This window comes from Protopterus annectens, chromosome 2.part1, assembly GCF_019279795.1.
Source record: "Protopterus annectens isolate FY-2018-M chromosome 2.part1, PAN1.0, whole genome shotgun sequence".
In the NCBI taxonomy this organism is placed as follows: Eukaryota; Metazoa; Chordata; order Ceratodontiformes; family Protopteridae; genus Protopterus; species Protopterus annectens.
In genome coordinates, this window is record NC_056729.1 from 346,397,761 (window position 1) to 346,415,820 (window position 18,060).

Genomic DNA, 18,060 nt, shown 5'->3' on the forward strand with positions numbered 1-18,060 from the left:
TTAAAGAAACAGAATCTGCCTGATCATGTTAAAGCAAAATTATTAGATGCTCCATTACAGCAAGATACCTTGTTTGGTGTTAAAGCAGAAGAGGTGTTGAAGAAAATGGAGGACAAAGCTAAATCTATGCAAACAGTCAAGGATTTCTTACAGGTACAACCTCCCAGATTTAGCAGGAACTGGCCTGCAAAGAATTGGTCCTTTCCAGTGTCAGACAGGCCACAAAGAGGCAGATACAGATGGCCCAGATGCAGATCCCAGGCCCAGGGCTCACCCAGGACAAATGGGTCCTGAATATAGTTTCTTAAGGCTATAAGTTCCATTTTCACACCCTGCCAAGGGCAAACGGAATGTTAGACCTGCCACACAATCAATGGGCAGAGGCTCAAAAACAAGTTTCAGCCCTCATGGACATGAGGGCCATTCAGCAAGTGCCACAGCAAGAGCAGGGACAAAGATTTTACTAAAGACCCTTCTTGGTGCCCAGAAAGGACAATGCATGGAGACCAATACTGGACCTGTCTATTCTAAACACATTTCTGGATATTTCGAAATTCAAAATGTTGACTCTGCAGCAGCTTCTGCCCCTGCTGGGCAGGAAGGCATGGCTTGTGACTTTAGACCTAAAAGAGGCATACCTGCTTGTCCCAATCAGACATTCATGCAGAAGATACCTCAGATTTATAGCTGGCTGAATGCACTACCAATTCTCTGCACTGCCCTTTGGCTTATCTACTGCGCCCAGGGTCTTCACAAAATGCTTGGCACCAGTAATTGCATTTTGCAGACAAAGAGAAATACAAATGTATCCTTACTTGGATGATTGCCTTATTCAAGCAGAGAACAAAGACATTCTACTACAGCATCTGGCGTTTGTAAAAAGATTACTAACATGCCTAGGGTACACAGTAAACGAAAAGAAATCAAAACTAGTACCTTCACAAGAGATAATATTCCTGGGTGCAAGCTTAAATACAACTGCCCAGATGGCTTATCTCACGCCATACAAAGGCAACTGACTAATTTCAAAATGTTGGCACCAAAGACCCAGTTATCTGCAAGAAAAATTCTGCAGGCTTTGGGCTTCATGGCATCCTGCATACTGCTAATTCCGTGTGCAAAACTGCGTATGAGGAAACTACAATGGTATCTAAAAAGTGTTTGGACTCAACATTGCCACAGCCTGGAAACAATTACCCTCATTCCCTGCCTGCAACAGGAGTTTCGATGGTGGGCAGAGGCCTGTCACAACAACAAGGGACAGCCTTTCACTTTACCCACAGCCAGGCAGACATTAACAGATGCATCAGATTATGCCTGGGGGCCCATATGGCAGGAAGATGTATTCAGGGCACATGATCCGCTAGCCAGATGCATCTGCAGATCAATCAGAAAGAGACGCTAGCTGTTCAAAATGCCCTGAAAGCCTTCAAGGATCTACTTCATCCAGGACAACTATTGATAAAGACGGACAATACCACAGTCATGTGGTACATAAACAAGCAGGGAGGCACACATTCCTACCCCCTCTGCAGACTAGCCATGACTTTGTGGGACACAGCATTGACTTACCGTGTACATCTGCAAGCACAATACCTGCCAGGAAGGATAAATTCTCTGGCAGACGAACTAAGCAGAAACCTAATGGATCCCCACGAGTGGAAATTGGATCCACAAGTCTTCGGCATGATAAGGAAATGGGGATGCCCAGACATAGACCTCTTTGCCTTGCCTCATAACTGCCAACTGCAGAAATTCTGCACAAGGACTTACACAAGCTAGCATGAAAAGTGGACACACTGTCTTTCAGATGGAAAAACTTAGTATATGCCTTTCCACCACTGCCTGTCCTCCCCAAGGTACTCCTAAAGGTCAGACAAGAGAAGCCAAAAATGATACTGATTGCCCCAGACTGGCCCCGCCAGCACTGGTACCCAATCCTAATGAGCTTGTCTCAATGCCCAGCCTGGACATTGCCTCAAATTCTTCACTTATTGACTCAACAAAACAGAGTCGGATCCTGCACAACCAACTCAGGACCTTAAACCTGGCAGCATGGCGGATAATGTAACCATTCAAAACACGCTTCTGTCTAAAGCAGTGATCGATGTTATTTTGGAGGCCAGGAGGCCTAGCGCACCAGAAAATCTTATGCAGAAAAATGGAAGAGATTCTGTGCTTGGAACCAGGCACAAGGAATTGACACAGTTGTACCAAATATTCCTCAGATTTTACAATACTTAACTGAGATGCTGGACAAAGGCCTATCCTTTTCCTCAATTAAGATTCATGCCTCTGCCATTTCAGCTCACTACAATACAGAACCACCTCTATTCTCTCATCCATTACTAAGGCTGTACCTCAGAGGGGCCAAAAACATAAGACCCCCAAGGAGAGCACCAGTACCTGCATGGGGCCTAAATTATGACTTGGAAAAACTCAAACTGCCTCCTTTTGAACCAGCCTGTACAGCTGATATAAAATTTGTATCTTGGAAAACAGCTTTGCTCCTAGCAATAACCTCTGCAAGACGAATCTCAGAGTTACAGGCACTCATGGCAGTGGAACCTTTTATTTTCCATCAGGACAGGGTTTCTCTGAGGAGAAACCTGACATTTATGCCTAAGGTAGTGTCCAGTGTGGCCCTGAATCAAACAATTCATTTGCCTACCTTTTATCCAAACCCACAGAATAAGGGTGAGAGACTTCTGCATTCTTTGGACATTCACAGGCAGCTACGCTTCTACTTGGACAGAACCAAAGCTTTTAGAAAAACTGAACAACTTCTAGTGACATATGCTGAAGGATCACAAGGAAAGGCTGTCTCAAAGCAGACTATTTCAAAATGGATAGGCCACTGCATTCATTTCTGCTATTCACAGCATGGCAAATCAGTGCCTAAGGGCATTAGGCCACATTCAACCAAAGCAGCAGCCACTTCAGCAGCTTTCCTCAGAGTACCACCAACCAAAGACATCTTAGAAGTTGTAACTTGGATTTCAGTGCACACTTTTACAAAGCACTATCACTTACCACTCTAAGTCTAGAGTAGGCTTTGCCACTGCAGTTCTGCGGGGCCTCATAGCCTCTCCTAATCCTATTTAGACCCAGCCGCCCAACCATAGCTTTGGGATTCAACCCAATTGTAATGACTGCAACAGTGAATACACTCGAACATCTACATTTATGGTAGGTACACAACTGTACTTTTTTGACAGGGAGCCAATCGTTATCAATTCCGAGCTCTGCCCTTTGGTCTCACTACAGCCCCCAGAGTGTTCAAGTGCATGGCTGTAGTCACGGCTCACCTGAGGCGTCTAGGATTCCAGTTGTTTCCGTACTTGGACGATTGGCTCCTTACCTCCACCACCAGGCATCAGCTTCTTCAAGTGAGAGAGGCTACTCTTACACTCTGCGATCAGCTAGGCATTACAGTCAACTTCAAAAAGTCTGCCTTGTTGCCATCGCAGCATATCGTTTTTATAGCGACAGAATTAGACACATCAACCACCACTCTTCATCTTCCACCAGAAAGAATTTGTATTCTTCACCAACACATCATGTCTAATATCAAAGAACAGAGCACCAGCTGCAGAGATATTGAAAGTTCTAGGATTGATGGCGGCAGCTATTTTAGCAATCCCGTTAGCAAGGATGCATATGAGAATCCTTCAGTGGCTTCTATTCACACAGTGATCTTACCAAAAACTTCAAGTGAGTCACATCCTGCAAGAATGATCTTCAATGGTGGTTGACGTCTCTTCATGTCACAATAGGACGTCCCTTCATGCTCCCCCCTCCAGTTGCCACTGTGACCACGGACAGTTCCCTGACAGGGTGGACTTTTTCAGGGAAAGACCGCCCAAGGCACATGGACAGATAAAGAATCACATCTTCATATGCATGTCCTGGATATGAGAGCAGTACTTCTAGCGTTGCAATACTTTCAGGACTCTCTTCCTGTAGGGACAATTGCAATACAGACAGACATGTCAGTGGTCTGGTACCTGAACAAGCAAGGCGGGACCAACTCTTATCCCCTTTGCCGAGAAGCCCTCAGAGTATGGCAGTGGGCAGTGTCATCCCAGCACTTTCTGTTAGCAACGCACATCCCAGGCAAATCCAACATCATAGCGGACAGACTGAGCAGGACCATTTTATTGCCCCACGAATGGTCCCTCAAACGAGATTGTGGACAGGGTCTTCCGCAAATGGGGCCAGCCTTCCTGTGACCTGTTCGCCAGCCATATCAACAACAAATGCAGAAGCTATTTTGCCTTGATTCCCATGCCAGGTCACTCCCCGAGGGATGCTCTTGTCCACGATTGGCCCCCGGGTCTCCTCTGTGCATTTCCACCAATTCCTGATACCCAAATTCTTACAGAAAGCAAAGTTGCTGGGATGGACGATCATCCTTATAGCCCCTCATTGGCCTCGGCAGATTTGGTTTCTGTTTCTTTACCATCACATTCTGGAAGAACCATGGATCCTGGACCCAGTTCTGGACTTGTTGACACATCCGTCAGGGGATCTTCATCCATCCTTGCAGACACTGAAGCTAACCGCTTGGCTGTTCCAATTCCCTGCATAGCCAGGCTTTATAATCTTTCCCATGACACTAGTCAAATTTTGTTGGCTTCCCATACACCTTCCACTAAAAATTAGAAAATTGTATCGTAGTAAGTGGTAGAGATTTTCCGTTTGGGCTTCTCCCCACAACATTGACCCTTACCAAGCGCCATTGTCTTCTATTTTACAATTCTTGACAGAAATCTTCACCAAAGGAGCAGCGGCTGCTACAGTGCGAGTGCAGTTAGCTGCCATATCTAATTTCCATTTAGGAATCAATGGTTTGAATATTATTGCTCACCAGTTGTCTAAGGCTTTCCTAAAAGGTTCTTTTCACATGAGGCCTCCAGTGAAGACACCTTACTCTTCCCTGGAATTTGAATTTTGTTATCTCGCATCATTCTTCCTCCTTTTGAGCCTGCATCATCATGTGAACTAAAATTTCTATTGTGGAAAACTATCTTCTTAGTAGCCATCACTTCAGCCCGCAGAGTGTCAGAGCTCCAAGCCCTATACATCAAGCCCCCTTATATGGTCTTCCATGCTGATAGTCTCTCAGGACAAATCCATCCTTTTTGCCTAAAGTATGTTTTGAGATTAACATTAATGAAGTCATTGAGTTGTCCGTTTTCTTCCCTAATCATACCAACAAATTGGAATATATGTTGCACAAACTCTATGTTCATAGACAACTTAGATTTTATTTAGACACAACAAAAGACATTAGGAAATCAGATCAGCTCTTTTTTTCTTTCTGAGGCCAGGAAAGGTAAACCAATTGCCAAAACACCCCTGTCTAAGTGGCTGTCTGTATCACCTACACATATTCTTGTCATAACATGCCCTTGTCTAGTAAGGTGAAGGCTCATTCAACCAGAGCAGTTTCTACCTCTTCAGCTTTTCAAGCCAAATTACCTTTGGACAACATCTGTGAAGCAGCCACTTGGTCTAAACCTCACACTTTTATAACTCATTACAAAGTGGATAAGGCCTCCAGGAACAGGACTTCATTTGGTTCTACGGTTCTAAAGCATGTACTTCCGTGAGCCACCCATGTTCAGGGTGCTAGGGACGCTACCCATCAGTGATGAATGAACGGCGAGATTGAACAACTTCACATAAAGAAGTTATGTACTCACCATAACGTTCCATGTGAGTTGTTCCATCTCGCCTTCATTCTCACGTCCTTCCCTCCTTCCCCCTCCTGGCTGGCAGTTGACCTGAAGGCTCTCCTCATCATGCTTTTTCAATGTGTCTACATTCCTAAGCAGAATAATTATTGTACTTCTATAAGGTACGCAGCAAACAAGATCTGAGGTAATTCCAGCAGTGCATTGTGGGATAAGGGGTTGAATCTCGAGCTACTGGAGAACTTTGAGCTTGCTAGTCGGCCGTATCGGAGCCGAGGATTGGCTCCGAACCCATCAGTGATGAATGAAGACGAGATGGAACAACTCACATGAAACGTTATGGTGAGTACATAACTTCTTTTTTGTGGTGTGCATCAAAGTACTGGAAGGGGCAGTTGAGTTTTATTTTAATAAATACTTTATGCAATGTTAACCAGATATAGAATTCAAGCACATGCAGGTCCTGAGAAGGTTGCCACTGACTCTGGTGCACTTAAGTGAAGAGTACCTGCAAGTTCTAGGCACCAGTCCTGTACCATATGTCTCAACCTGTTAGAGCAATAACTCTAGTCAAAGCCATAAATAATGGGGGGACAAAGGACAAAAATAGGGACAGTTTTGAAATATTGCTCTTACAAACTTAGAAAGTTGATAGAATAATAGGTTTTACATCAGCATGAATTTTCTGAAGAACATGAAGTTTGAATATCACGTCTGTCATTTTCTTACTTCAGTTCGCAGTGACATGCCAGTGATTTGCCAGAAAACCAACATTTTCTGAGGAAAAAATAAAAAATAGACAAAAATATGGACATTCTGCAAAAATCTGGACAGCTGAAAGGTATGTCCTGTAGATACTTGCATGTGCCCTTCAACTGACTTTGTTCGGGGGGGGGGTGTGTGCTTATTCTAACTTATGTGATGATTTTAATTTTTAGTACTTTTGCATTCTGTCTGGCATGCTGCTGTTTTGTCTCTGCCACAGACATTGCCTTTGCTACCCCAAGCACTTTGTAGCCTTGGCATACCGAGAAAGACCGAATTGGTAGAAGCCTATTTTCAGTGGTGGCCCAAGAAAAGCTCCAAATTAATACAAAACATTTTAAGCACAATAATTTTAGTCTTCAAAAATAAAACAAAACACCTGCAGTTTAAATAATTATAGCAAATTAGACATAGTTTCATAGTATAGTACTAGGCTATCTGCCCTGGGGCATTTGTAAGCCTAGCCATAGTGATGTGGCTTTTGCCACCCCATGAAATGGTACAAAAAATGTACAGAATAAATTTAGAATACTGTGCCTCTGTCTAGTAGTGACACAATGAAGATCCCCGTATATAATAGAATTAGTTTACTGTGCCCCTGTCTAGCAGTGAGACAGATGTGACCCCTGGGGTAAACTTACTATCTCCCATCCACTCATGAAGATTTCTCTTAAAGAGAGTCAGTGAGGGGCTCTGCCTAATACGAACTGGGATCTTGTTCCAAAGCATGGGAAGCCACTGGGTTATGAATTTATCCCTCCAGCATGTCCTATTCATACTTGTGCCGAGGTTTAAGTCTTTAGCTCTCGTGGTCCTGATGGATTTGGATTTTTTTGAGGTGGAGCATGTCCATCAGATCCTGATTGGACATGGCCTTGTACGTCAGGCAGAGATCACCTCTGAGCAGGCGGTATGCTACTGAATAGAGCTGAAGTTTCTTTAGTCTGGCAGAATAAGACATATGTTGGAGACCCTTGATCCTCTTGGTGAGGTACTTTTGTGGTCTCTCCAGCTGTTGCAAATGCCGGGTGAGGTACATACCAAATGGGGCATTGTACTCAATCATGGGTCTGATGAGGGAGGAGTATAGGGGTACAATGACATCCTTGGATCTGGATGTGAATCCCTTCATGATGAGGTGTGCAAGGTAGAATGTTTTTCTAACCACTTTGGCAACGTGGGTGTCAAATGAGAGGTCGCTGTCGACTTGGGACCCTAGGTCTCAGATTACTTTTTCCATACTCAGTGGGTTGCTGTCTATGTGATAATTTGTGGGTACTTTGTTTTTCCCAAAGGGGATGACTATACATTTTTTGGCATTTAGTTTAAGGCCGTGACTCCGGCACCAGTTGTCCTTTTCTGTGAGGCCTTTTTGTAGGATGTATGTGTCCGCTGGTGTATCGACTATGGCGCCTAGTTTGCAGTCATCTGCGAACTTTGTCAGCCACAGCCCTCCCATGTTTGCTTTAACATCTGAGAAATAAATGCCGAACAAGAGGGGTCCCAGGACAGATCCCTGTGGGACACCACTTGTGACTGGCTTTGAGTGTGACATTGCTCCAGTGATTTTAACTTTATGGGTTCTGTCCTTTAGCCAGTTTGCAACCCATCTAGTGACATTAGGGTTTACGTTTAAGCTGTTGAGCTTATCTATGATGCCTGAGTGGGGTATTGTCGAAGGCCTTAGCCAAGTCCAGGTAGGCTGTATGGACTGCTTTGCCCTCATCAATGGCTCTAGTGACTGTTTCGAAAAAGTCAACCAGGTTCAAAAGGCAGGATCTGCCCTTTACAAAGCCAAACTGGGTGGGGTCAAGTGTCTGTAGGTCCCCTAGGTCTCTGTTTATGAGTTCCATAATGATTCTTTCCATAGCTTTGCAGACCAGGCTGGTTAAGCTTATGGGGCGGTAGTTCCCAGGGTCTGTAGAGGCACCCCCTTTGTGGAGTGGGACCAATGTTGCTGTACACCAGTGTTCAGGTACATATCCTGAAGTAAGGCTAAGGTTAAATAGCATTTTTGTGTGTGGGTTTAGCTCCTCTTGGAGTTCACGCAACCCGGGATACCGTCAGGTCCCATTGATGCTGTGTTTTTAGCTTTGTTTAGGGCGGTTCTCACTTGGACATCTGAGATGACAGGGAGATTACATTCAGCTGGGATAAGTATTTCTTCTTTTGGGGGTGAGGGAGGGGAGAAATTTGCACTGAACCTGTCATCCAGAATGTTGGCAATATCTGTGGGTTCAGTGTATTTTTTGTTGTTGTGAACTAACTCTGAGCATATCTGAGGGTTTCCACCCAGGTTTCTAACATAGCTGAAGAAGGCTTTGTGGTTATCTTTAGTGTCCTTAGCGATTTTTTTCTCAAAGTTGGCCTTGGATGTTTTTATGAGAGAACGTAGTTTTCTGCTAATGTTGATCGGAGATGTCTTCCCTTCACGGGATTTTGCTCTGACGTGCAGTAGCTTCCTTCTTTTGTTATACAATTCGTTAATGGCGGAGGTCCACCAGACAGGACGCTTGCCTTTGGTGGAGAGGGACTTGGATTTATTTGGGATTGCATGATCCATGCATTCTTGGAGATGTCCATAGAAAGCATTTGTGAAGGATTCGGCATTGTGGGATGTGGTATCCACTGGCACAGTGGGTTTAAAGGATACCATCTCAGTCTTAAGAAGAGCAAAGTCTGCTTTTGAGAAGTTTTTCACTGTGGTCTTTTGTGCTGGGGGTGGAGGTGGGATATGTATATCCAGGGTGATTAGTTTGTGGTCAGATCTCACTAGTGAGGGATATACTTCCGGTGTGGAGCATTTTCTCCCCATGTTTGTGATGATCAGGTCTAGTATATTATCTCCCCTAGTGGGAGAGGTGACTAGTTGTTCCAGTGCATTTGAATTTATGAATTCCAGGAACCTTTGGGCTAGGGTGTTGGGGCTAGAATAATGTACCCAATCTATGTTTGAGTATGTGAAGTCTCCCAGTATGATGGTATTTTGTGATACATTCATATCCTCCAATGTCTTCAGGAAGGCTGAGTGGGGTTCTTGAGATTGGGAGGGTGGTCTGTAACATGCTACCAGTTTTGCCTATGGTTAGTTGCACCTGTATAGTCTCTGATGCTTCATGTGTTGCTACTAACCTGGAGATGTGGGTGTCCTTGATGAATATGGACACCCCCCTCCCTTTGTGGTTCGGCCCGGGTTTTGGGGCCGAAAAGCATGATACGAGGTATAGCCTGGTAGCGCTGGGGTGCTCTCAGGAGCCTTGAACCAGGTTTCAGTTACTGCACAGATGTCAATGTTCTCCATGCTGAAGAGTGCATCAAGTGCCTGCATCTTGAGATTTAGACCTCTGGCGTTGAGCAGCATTACCCTTAGTTTTTTTTCCATTTTTGTTTTCTAAGGAGGTGGGTTTGTCTTTTGAGCCTTGCTTAAAAAAGACACAATGGGGGTGGCAAGAGCCTTAGCCAATATCCGGAAGCCCAGTGGTGACAGGTGTAAGCCATCCCTTGCGAAGCAGCGTGGCTTGTCCAACATGTCATCCCAGGCAGACAGACATTGGATCCCCTTAGAATGACACCAGTACTTGAGCCAATTATTAAAGCTGATCATCTTATCTTTGTATTGTGGTATCATTCTTGGTGAGGGCAAGATGCTGCTCAGGGTCAGGGTCATACCAGCCTGGGCTACATAATCGGAGAGCTCCTCTATGTCTCTTTTCATGTAGTCCAGGGAGGTACGTCTCGGGTCATTCACACCAGCATGGACAATGATGGAGTCATATTTGTACTTGCTTTGGAGTGACTTGAGTGTGTGTGTTATGTGGCGGATCCTAGCTCCCGATAGACAGCTCACAGTCACCCTCTCCTTGTTCAGCGGGACATCAATGTGTCTGACTATAGAGTCACCTATTACTAGTGTATCAGGCATGGTGTTTAGCCTTAAGGGCTGTGATTGGTTGACACACTGATTTATTGAAGAATGTGTTGCATGTGTTTTGTTTTGAGGTGGTGGATTTTTGGATGTCTGCTTTGGGAGCCTCTGTTGTTTGGTAAGTTTTTTATTAGAGCCTCCGAGTATGTCTTTGTGTTTTTATGTGCTTGGTTTGCAGTTGTGGTAGGTCTATGTGGGACTGGGATTGTTGTGTGTGTATGGTTACCATCTCCTCCTGTCTGGTCATGCCAGCCCTGAGTTGAGAGAGTTCAGCCTCCAGTTTGGCTATATAGTTGCATCTCTCACATGTATTTGTGTTTGTTGGGAGGAGGAGAGGGTTGTCTGTGTTCATGAGACAATTGTAGCATTGTCTCAAGATACCCAGATTGACCAGCTGAACTGGAGAGGACGCCAGTAATCTACCACTCGACATGCTAGAACAGTATAAGGGAGTGCTGTACCTTTAAGGGAAGTGGATATTCACAGGGGTGGTAAGTAGATGTAGTGCTTTACTTTAGTACGAGAGTGCTTACTTAGTAGAGAAGTATTGAGAACAAGTGCTAGGCTTATAATATAGTGAGTAGTCTGATTAGGCTTATAATATAGTGAGTAGTCTGATTATACTAAGAGTAGAGCTTCCTTAAGGGAAAATTTGAAGAGCAGACCTGGCGGAGCCAGAAGAAGTTTAACCGGCGCTGCGCTATGCGCACAACTGCGCAAAGCCGTGCAAGCGCGGATTTTAAACAGTGAACTACAAAAGAGCTAGAAATGGTCCAAAACAACCAATTACTACAGCTTCTTGTGCTGAGGTCACTTCCTACAGGGACAGGTAGGCTGCTCAAGGCTCCCCACTCCCCCACTGGCGAGCATAGAAACTTCCTTCTATCCAAGTAAGGTAATGGACAACACAGGAACTACACCACGGCCCAGAATACAGCAATGCCTGTAAACTGGTCTAAACTAGTCGAGGAGAGGCGGGAAAACAAGGATTATTTTTTTGTTTGTTTGTTTTTTTGATAGAAACACACAGAAAATGCAGAAACAGTGATAAATCAGTTACACAGGCTAGCACACTTTAGTGGGCAGCCTCAACAGTTAAATTAAACAAACAAACTTTCGATCAAATTTGACTAAAAAGTAACTTTAAGTGCAGATTTTAAAATAATGCAGCAAACAGTTAAAAAACAGTTCAAGCTAGTTCAGGGTACAAAAACATTGGTTAAGAATCAATATGAGTTGTATGACAATTATTTAATATTTAGAGAAGTCTTTGTAGAGAAATTAAAGGTAAGTTAGTCTAATGCAAACATGAATTGCAATATGAAGTGGGGGGGGGGGGGCAGGCTTATGCTAAAAAGATGTAAACCCAGAGCTATACTCTTGAGTGGCTCTAAACAGTTTTATTCTGAGAGTCCTTTCATATAATCATGGTAATTTCCACTCTGTTCTTTGTCAGAAGATTAACTGTGCTCCTTAGACCTCAGGGATGCCTGTTTTCATATAGATACTGACAAGAAATCCGCAAGGTTTCTACTGTTCTGGGATGGAGACTGTCATCAGTTCTGAACTCTGGTCTCAGCTTGCCTCTAGAATGCTCACCAAAATGAGCATCTGTAATTGCAGGATAGTAGTAGCTGAAAGGAGTGAATGTTTTTCTATACTTAGATGTGTTCCAAGCCGCTGTTAAAAACAGCCATGTCATTTTTTCAAGGGAGTCTCTTTGAGTGTTTGGAAATCACAGTGAGCATTGTGAAGTCCTAGATAAGGCCCTTTCTGTTGTCAAGTGCACACTCTGCAGCATGTCTTATGGGGCTTGTCTTCCCACAGATAGGATCCTTCTGTTACTGAGTGTGGGTGCTTCCAGTCATTTACTCTCACTCAGACACTGTCTCACTATCCCTGAAAGCCTTGAATCATAGCAGCAATTATTTTTTGGCTGCAGTTGCCAAATTGTACATTAGAATTGTGTAGTGGACCTTAAAGCTTTGGTGGTGTCAGTTGACAGATTCTGTGACACAGATTAAGGCTTTATTTGAAGTTATCTCAAATGCCAAACCTGACTCTTGACAATCCTTACCTAGTAACTGGCCATTCTTTTTCATACCTCTGCTCTGGAATGCTGGTGTATTGTCAAGGCCAGTCCTTTCTATGAATGTTGTCATAGTGGCAAGTTTTGCACTTAAGGTTAGGGCGGTTTACCCTGCATTCCAAACCTTCTTTAGTGCTCTCTGCCTCAGGACACTGTTGCCATCCACACCAACATGGTAGTGGTTTTGTACATAAACTAGACTGTTCTCCCAAGCTGAACTTTAAATGGGTCCAGGATCAGAGTTCTACCCTAGTTGTTGCATTTTCCTTTTTTTGTCCCTCCCCCTTCATTCTTGACCGTTTCCTTTATGCAGTCAGTCCCTCCATCTTGCCACAGTTGTTGGAGTTTTCAGGTCAGCCAAGTAAATCCTTTACTAGTTACCGGTGCAGATGTCGGATCTTTATTTCTTGATTCAGGAGTGCTCTTGCTGGTGGTTGGGATTGAACTGGCAAGATCAGGAGGTAGGGGTTCTTAAGCAGTATGTGCTTGATGTCGCAGAATGTCCCAGCGCACCTAGCTTATTCCCTAAGCATGGAATCTATCGGGAAATATGTTGGATTGTGATTGGTGGAGAGTGCACCTACTTATAGGACCCATCAAAAGGAGGTGGGTCCATATCAACAGCAACTCTTCCATTAAGAATGTGTGGTATTTTATGCATTATGAGGCCATTGAAAGATTTAGTTATAGAGTTCCGTATGCAGTCCCAAACTCCAGTTTTTCAAAGGCTGCAGTGATGCTTTCTTTCTTGAATAGAAGAGGAAAGAACTTTATTTCTGCTTTTGTTTTATTCCCAAGAAGGTGGGAGTTTTTGGCCTGTTCTGGGTCTATGCGATTTCAGCAGGCAAATGACCCTCCTGCTCCTGAGGGTCTGGGTAGTGTCAGTAGATGTTGGACACCACGTAACAAATCAGTGTAGGAACTCCAAAACATATTCCTTAGTTTTGCACTTGAGTACCACCTTTGCTTGCTCTTTTTTTTTTTGTCAGCCCTCCCCTCGCCCTTTACATGAGTTCATTGTGTGTGGGGAGTATGCGGGAGAGGGATCTCCTTTTTGTTTGATACATGGATAGTTTTCTCATTTACTTGACATTATGCCTTTCTTATGTCTCGCCATAGTTACGGGTGTCTGGTAGTACCATAGAAATGTGAGAAATCTTGTGTGATCCTCCTGAGGAGGATATCCATCACAATACAGAGCGGATCCATTCTTCATGCAGTTTGCTTTTTGGGTAGGGTGACCGAGAGGATTCGGGGCTTTAACCTTATGTGCATTTTGGCCTTATGCATCCTTTGTCTTCATCATCCTATTGACCCTTCTTTGGATAAGGATGTTAGTGTACAGTGAAGTGCCATTAGTTGCAATTATCCTGCTCTTAGAGGAACGTAACAGCATGAGATCCATCCTCCAAGCCATGGAGTGATGAGCTTTCCCTGTCTGTTTCATTGTGGAATTTCTCTTATTGCAGTCTTGTCCATTGTGATTTCTAACAAAATGAGTGTTGGACAGTTTGGTTGGGGTCCTCCTTGGTGCTCTGCAGGTGGTGGCCCCATGAGAGAAAGTCATATGTAACATATAACTGTTCAAGGTGAAGATGTTTTGCTTACTTTTCAAGCTTTTGCATGCAATATAAGATATGACCACCTTCTCCATACTTAAGACTGCCAGACCTTGGTTTATTATGTAGACAAGCAGGTTGGATGCAGTCTTGTCCTTTTACCACCATGCAGAGTGCTGGTACAGATCTGGAAGTGGGACATCAACTTGGCAACACTTTCTCAGCCACTTACAGGGCATTTAATGCGACTTTGACCAGTGGGCTCACTGTGCCATTATTCCATCCCTTCCCAGCAACTGAGGAATAAGGGAGGTCTTCTGGGATTTAGGCCCTTAATTTGCCATGAAGAATTCAAAACGTCAGTGGGCAAATTCCCCATTTCACTTGCAGAGAAGATTCCTGTACACATTCTCCGATTCCATGTTTTGCAGCAGAATTTGTAGATGAAATAGCATAGCAAAGCACAATCTTTTTTTTTACTTTATAGTGACCCATTGGAAAGTGTTGCTTTCAAAGACTACTTTAAATCAGGGGCAGGAAGTCCATCCCATGCTTGCTTCAAAAGTCATGACTAGGTCCAGTGCTTACTTTAAAGGCATTGTGATCGCAGTCATTTATATCTGTCACTTGGTCATTGGTTTGCAGTTTCTTTAAGCTTTATCACTTGGACCTTGACTCCTGGTACTTTTATTCAGGATTCTTCCCTCAGTCTCTTCACTTTTTGGTAATTTTCGTATTCCTATCTCCCTGGGAGTTTTATACTCTTGGGATTCTTCACAGTCATGTATTCACTAAGGAGAGTCCCAGATTTCAGATTTAATGGAATACTTCCTTACTACATCAGTATTCCATTAAATCTGAAATTGGGGACTCTCCTCAGTGAATACATGACTGTGAAGAATTCCAAGAGATTTAATGGAATACTTCCTTACTACATCAGCCGCGATGGTGCAGCGGTAGCGTTGTCGCCTCACAGCAGGAGGTTCTCCCGTTCGATTCTCTGCTGGAGCGCCTTCTATGTAGATTCTGCATGTCCTCCCTGCAGTCGAGTGGCATTCGAAAGACATGCATGAATGGGCGTACCTTTGAAGGTTGGGCATCGAGCTGGCACAGTGAAAATCTACTGCCAGTCATTAGCGGACAGAAGTTTCGCTGTGGCGACCCCTAACCGGGAAAAGCCAAAGGAACAAAAAAAATTCAGCAGTTAATTGGAGTTTGGTATCAATATACTCAGTAAAGTTGTCCAAATACTACAAAGCAGCACTTAGAATTTCGAATTTCTAAATTTAATATGTTCTTGTTTGGAAGCAAAATTGTGGTCGAATCCTAACAGGTGGTGGGGCTGCAGGTGATGAATAGGTAGGACCATTTTTTAATGTTTGCCTACCCAGTCTGTTAAAAATTAATATAGTTGTCCTGAGGTCACTGTTTTCCAGACAGATGGGTTTTCACCTCTGATATCTGGCCAGGGTATGAAAAGTTAATCTTCCCTGGGTTGTACATTGTGATGTATGACCTCAGCTCGCAAGGGTAGGGGTATGTAGGCAGATGTATGAGCATAGCTTTTCAGACTATCTTGCCGCCAGCTTGAATCCGGGTGTCGCACCCGTCAGACTGATCTTTGTGTGGTCATTGGTACCGTAGCTGTTAAAGAAAAATATATTAGTGCCCCATTGGGGAGTCTTTCTTTACTTGTATAAATTGTTTTGCCGTATCTGTACAAGATGTCAGCTAGGAGGGTCAATGCAAGTACAGTAGGCAAATTCTCTGCAAAGGCCTCCAATACCCAGTGTCTGTTTTGCCTTGTGATGGAGTATGACTACAAGGTCCGCTTCATTTGCCAATCTTTTTTGCCCAAAACTTTGCAATCCCATTTGTCTTTGCTCAGAACCTTCTTAGAGCTCCAACATCTTAAGCATTTGGCCCACTCCAGGATGGTGGATTCTGCTTCAACGGACATGCATCCATCCCGCAAGAAAAACTTAACGCCTGTGTCTGACACTAGCCTGCCTGTTCTGATACTGATGCACCTGCTGAGGTTACAGAACCTTTGGTAAAGGGTCATATGACTGAAGAGACCTCTTCTACTGAGAAGGGGGGACCACAATTCATTTCAGAGGGACCAGAAGGCATCCCACAGATGTTAGTCAGGGAAGAGATTTCCATAATTATGTTTGAGTTACATCAGGGGTCTGAGCTGCCCTGCTTGATTCAAGTTGACATCTCACTAAAGGAAAAAAAATGACCAGACAAAACATGTCCCTTCACCCCGTCTGTCTAGAGAGAGAGTAGTAGTGGATGGACTTCCCTCAAGTTCTGCTCAAGGCTATTACGGCCTTGACAATCCCACTTTGGTCTGATCCCCAATCCCCCCTCGATGGGGGATGACTACACTTCTTAGCTGTGCACACAGCTGAGATTTTATTTGGATAAAACCAAATCTGTTCATAAGTCAGACCTGCTGTTTGTCTCACTCATGGACTCCAAACTGGGCCAGCCAGTATATACATAAACCTTTACAAGCTGGATCTCCAAGTCAGTCTCCTTTTGTTACTTCCACCATGGCAAATCCTTGCCCTCCTGCCTTTGAGCTAACTCTACAAGGGTAGTGGCATCCTAGGTTGCCTTCAGCAAAGGAGTTGATACCAAAACAGTCCTGGAAGCTGCCACTTGGTCTTCGCTACACACTTTCACTCAACATTACTGAATTGATGCCTTTTCAGGATCCAAAGCCACTTTTATTTAGTCAGTTTTCTCTGGACTCTTGGATAGTTAATACTCCCTTTTGTTTTGTTGAGCTTTCGGACTCGCCCATCTGTTTGGAATACTGCAGCAGTGATCTCAGTCAGGACATAATACAGTTGCTTAAGAACTTACCACAATATTAGATGTCCTTCCCCCTTTGGATGCATCTTTCTGTCTCACTGCCATGTCTGCAGGACTCTAGGCCCCAGGGGGCTTCTCTCCCCCCTTTTTTGTCCCCCCTAGCTGACCAGTCTCACTCAGCGGTCTTCAAGCTGCTAGCTTGGAGATGGTCTGAGTAGCTTAATTCATGCATCCGCCTGTATACACATGCTTGCGAGCTTAGGTCAGACATAGGACATACAATCCAGGGAAGGTTAAGCTTTGGTACCCCAGAGTGATATCAGAGGTGAAAACCCATCTGTTAGGAATATTTCAACAGTGATCAGTAGGACTTCTACTGTTGTGGTAAGTTTTCACATAACACTGTTTTTTTTAATCATTTCACTTCGTAAGAGTTTGGTAGAATGGATGTAGTTTGTTAAACTCACAAGGTTGAAGCGTTTCTTTCCATTAGTCACCTAGAATCACTGGTCTGGTTAAATGATTTGCCCACTGTACAGATGGAAGCTGAAGAATTAAGACCCAGGGTGGCTGGAAGAATCTTGCTTCAACCACTTAACCCTTTCCTGCACTTTTGGGCCACAGTGTAAGATGATGTAGCCCCATCGTCTTTGAGTCAACTGGGAATGGGGACTTGTTCAGCATTGCAAAAGGTCTTGGGCAAGATCATTTTATGAAAGGCAGAAGGAACCACCCCACAGTTGTAAAATAAAATGTATTATGTTGTCTATAAAGCAAGGAAGACTAAATTTTGGTAGATTGTTTAAACCTGTTGAAACGTTTTGTATTACACATGCTGTTGAGCAGTTTTCTGTTTTGTTTTCTACATTACATAAATTTAGGTGGCTCACTTGGAAAGGACAGGGCATTACTTGACAGTGAAGGATAACCAGGTTGTACAGCTACATCCATCTACCGTTCTTGACCACAAACCTGAGTGGGTGCTTTACAATGAATTTGTGCTTACTACAAAAAACTACATTAGAACTTGCACAGATATCAAGCCTGAATGGTGAGTATTTCTCTGATTAATACTGAAGTCTATGATGTCTTTATTTCCAGTGGTCTTTGTACCAACTGCTGATTGCATGTTGGATGCTAATGCTGTCTTGCTTTTTTGATAACTGGGTTGTTCAGCTTTCAACAAAGGCCTAAGGG

The 18,060-nt window shown here is 43.9% G+C and overlaps 1 protein-coding gene across 1 annotated transcript in view; it reads left to right on the forward strand.

Annotated features, from left to right (window-relative positions):
- DHX15 (DEAH-box helicase 15) overlaps window positions 1-18,060 on the forward strand; it is a 1,215,680-nt gene that overhangs the window by 1,106,090 nt on the left and 91,530 nt on the right. Inside the window, exon 18 of the mRNA XM_044062183.1 lies at window positions 17,745-17,914. Within this exon, the coding sequence (XP_043918118.1) occupies window positions 17,745-17,914 (170 nt within the window). The remainder of the gene's footprint in view (window positions 1-17,744; window positions 17,915-18,060) is intronic.